The following is a 3,810-nucleotide window of genomic DNA, read 5'->3' as shown; positions in this document are numbered from 1 at the left end:
ATAACATAGCTGAACTAATTTACTCAATATTTGTGTTATGTATTTTAATGCTTGCTAAGACTTTTCACACTAAATATGAATGTTGTTAGCTTAGCAACATGCTAATGGCAAGCCCTCACATGCTTCTTGTGAGTAACACATGCTGTCTCAAAAGGAAGCTGCCTATGTATGTAGACAGTTGACTGCAAACATGAACAGAGCTTATGGCTGTGATGTTATTGAACAAATGTTAGGTAAAGTAAGAAAGCCCAGCACACTGGTCCAAACCATATATTTATTTACACATTTAAAAGAGCAACTCCTGAATAAACCCTACATCCTAAGCACTCTTAAGATCGGAAATTACAGAGCTAAGAAAAGCACAAGATATGAGCACATATTCTCAATGATATTGGTAACTAGCTGCCTTACAAGATATTTTGCGAAACACAAGAACACACCATTGGGTCAACAATTGAAGCTTTTGGGAAAGTTGCAAGGGAAGTCGCCACAACATAATGTTCAGAGACAGAAAGCTGCTACTGCTACATCCACAGGAAGTAGACTCGATCTAACCCATGTGACTGACCGTAAATATATCATACCTGGAATCACTGTCTCTCCTTTCAGTTATTCCAAGATGGCTTAAATGATAAAAATGAAGTTAATATCTTGGAGGCAAAGCAGGGGTTGTGATGAGGGGGCCTCTGGTGCAACCATAATGGCCAGTACTGCAGTCAGCAGAGATCCTGTATTTTTTTATGAACGTGTTTATGTAAGTTTTTAATTTATAAATAATTCTGATATATCACTAGCTTTCAAGGCTGATTACACAGGACATATTCTTACATTCAGAGTTATTTTTAAATTGTTGTCTGTTTAAACATGCTTTAGATGAACACTGTATGTCAAGTCAATAATAGTATATTAATATATAGCAATTAATTACCCTAATAGGGTGCAAACATCTCTGCTTATCACACGCTGCACCCCACACAAACAGCGGGTGTCAGACGCTTAAATGCAAAGGTATAATTTGTCAACATTACGTTTTAATAAAATAGAAATAATATTTGGTATCATAAAGGTATCAACAAGAGTATAAACTGTGCTCACTACACTCTTACAAATAAAGGTGCTTCACGATGCCATAGAAGAACCATTTTTGGTTCCACAAAGAACCATTCAGTCAAAGGTTCTTTAAAGAACCTTTGACTGAATGGTTCTTTGTGGAACCAAAAATGGTTCTTCTATGGCATCGCTTGAAGAACCTTTTGAAGCACCTTTATTTTTAAGAGTGTAGGCACTAAAAATGGAAAATTAGTATTTTACAAGTCGGTCCAGCTACGGCTCAAGCATGTTCTAGAGTAAACAAACAATCTCTTATTAATGCAAGATGGGACTTTCAAATTTTCTGCCATCATAATGAGCATTTTGATGCACTTCTACATAATAATGCATCGGTTCTTTTAAATGTAAAGCAGAACAGCAGCCACCACATCGAGCGTTAAGGTTTCCTCCCTTTGTGTCAATGGACTATTTCTCTTGATACAATCTCAGGTAGAGATCGGCCAATCATTCCGTGTGAAAAAGAAGTGCACTTTAGCATAGTTATAAAAAGAGTATTCATTACGGAAATGATATACTTTAAAAGAACATACTTAATCATGAACTGAATGCAATGTTTTCAGACTAATGACTAATGTTAACTGAAATTCAAATAAAAATGTCTTACAGTTTCAATTTTTATTAAAAGCAATGAGCTGCATGTTGTTTTTGACACACTTAACAGGACATACCATATACGGTAATTCAATCTTTACATGTGATTTTATAATTACTTCTATTGTCTTTGAAATGCGGTTAAAATATACTGCCGAACGCACTGACAAGCATTTATGTTCATCTAAAATACTGTAAATTCATTTCTATTGAAACTCATATGTCACGTATTTAAATATTTTTAATTACACATTTGTAATAATGAAGTTGTGACTTAGTATAATTCAAATATATTCACTTTAAATGTACTATTGAACGCACTACAGTAAAAATTAGAATCAAGTACTTTACATGTGCTTTAGAATGTTAGCTAAGTGTACATCTTTTTAAAAAGTTTATTAAAACAAGGAGTTCAAATGAATTTGAAAGTAAAACTTTTAATTTGACATTATTACAAAACGCACTTTTTAAAAGTATACTTAAGTGTGTTAAGAAAGTGTACACTCATTAAATACACTTACTTAGTAATTTCATTAATATATCTAATGTTTTGAGTACAGTGTTTCAAAAATATATAATTTTACAACACTTTAATACAATTAAGTGCACTTCTTTTTCACAAGAATATGTAGAATGATTCTTGTTCTACGTCACTTGTGTGGCTGGAGGATTCATCTCATTCTTAAGCGTGAACAATTTTATTGAAAAAAGTGCCTTTTAAATTGTAAATGTCAGAAACAGTCCAAACTAAAACTTGTGGCATTTTAAACGCTTTGTTTTTGTCACGTTAAACACATTGTATGACTCACAGAAAGCACTAGAGCTGATATTTGTGTCTAACTACCTTGTTTTCTCGATAACGCCCATTTGTTGGTTGAGGTCGATTAGCTCCATCAGCTGCTTCTGCAGCGTCTTCTCTCGCCCCACAATCTGTTTGATGAAGACATGCTGAAGAAGGTCAAACACATTGGGCCTGAGCTCAAAATCCTTTATCAGACACCTGAAGGGGACACAATCAAAAAAATGGGAGAATATGTGTTGAAATGTCCAAGATGAAGTCAAATCAAATGGCAACTGATAAGGACAAGATTCAGGAAAAACACAAACAAGCTAAAGGTTGTTGAGATTAATTCAGTTACGGTTACAAGCAAAGTTCTGGTAAAACAGCAGGAGGATAATTAAAGTATGACGAGGCATTATGAGACACTCAGACACGGCTCTTTATGAGAGTAACTAACCCACAAAATCAGTGTCTAAAAGAAAAAAAACTAACAAAACTTTAACAACCAACAAACTTTGGATTTGCCAATGCCGTACATATAAATACAAATACATTTAACCTGTGTTACTTACTTGCATATAAAATCGTTAAAATCGTTTGACCAGAGCTCTGGTTGGTGTAGGGTGGGTGGAGGATTTCTGTTCAGAGAAAAACAGATAGATAGACAAAGATAAGTGTGAGAGAGAAATGAGGAGAGGGAATTGATTCCATTAACTTTAAAGGTAAAAGACACTTCTCACTTGATAAGATTATTAGATTACTGCCTAAAATTGGCTGTTAGGTGAATAGGTGAACCATTTCAATTGTCCTTATAAGTACGGACCATATTAATTATACTCAAAGAAAAATGTCTATATACCAAAACGCATGCATGTGCTATAAACTTCAGTAAGGTAAAAATAGTGACATTTTTCCGTGGTCTCCCTTGTGCTTTTATTTGAGGTTGAAGTTGCATGAGTGAAAGTGATTTTTTTTTAGTAAATTTGTGCTGATGTGAAAAAGCTTTGTCTATGAAGGCTGCCAGCAAGCTTTTCCCTGTACATGTAGATAAGTAAGCAGATAGACACTTAATGGTGTCACAGAGGACCTGACAAGCGTTCCCTGCTGTGGAACAATAGAGCTAATTAGCCGTCATTTGATGTCCTGGTGAAGGGGGCTATTAGCAGAGGGAGAGCAGGGTTGAGGAAGTGTACTCCAGCCCAACGGCTAGCACGTCAGGAGCACACTCTGTGCCTCTGACAGCGATTAATTACCCTAATGGGGGGGCATACATCTCTGCTTATCGCACGCTGCACCCCACACAAACAGCGGGTGTCAGACTGGAGAAA

The 3,810-nt window shown here is 35.5% G+C and overlaps 1 protein-coding gene across 1 annotated transcript in view; it reads right to left on the bottom strand.

Moving 5' to 3' along the window:
- Nucleotides 1-3,810, bottom strand: part of LOC107570047 (myosin-IIIa-like) — a gene marked incomplete at its 3' end in the record, with an annotated part of 90,870 nt that overhangs the window by 11,052 nt on the left and 76,008 nt on the right. Inside the window, exons 10-12 of the mRNA XM_016256241.1 lie at nt 3,055-3,120; nt 2,546-2,701; nt 665-728 (exon numbers count right to left, since the gene is read on the bottom strand). Coding sequence (XP_016111727.1) covers nt 665-728; nt 2,546-2,701; nt 3,055-3,120 — 286 coding nt within the window. The remainder of the gene's footprint in view (nt 1-664; nt 729-2,545; nt 2,702-3,054; nt 3,121-3,810) is intronic.

This window comes from Sinocyclocheilus grahami, unplaced genomic scaffold (genome assembly GCF_001515645.1).
Source record: "Sinocyclocheilus grahami isolate Dianchi unplaced genomic scaffold, SAMN03320097.WGS_v1.1 scaffold1409.1, whole genome shotgun sequence".
Lineage (NCBI taxonomy): Eukaryota > Metazoa > Chordata > Actinopteri > Cypriniformes > Cyprinidae > Sinocyclocheilus > Sinocyclocheilus grahami.
Note: the sequence above shows the minus strand (reverse complement) of the source record. Positions and strands in the feature narration are given on the sequence as shown.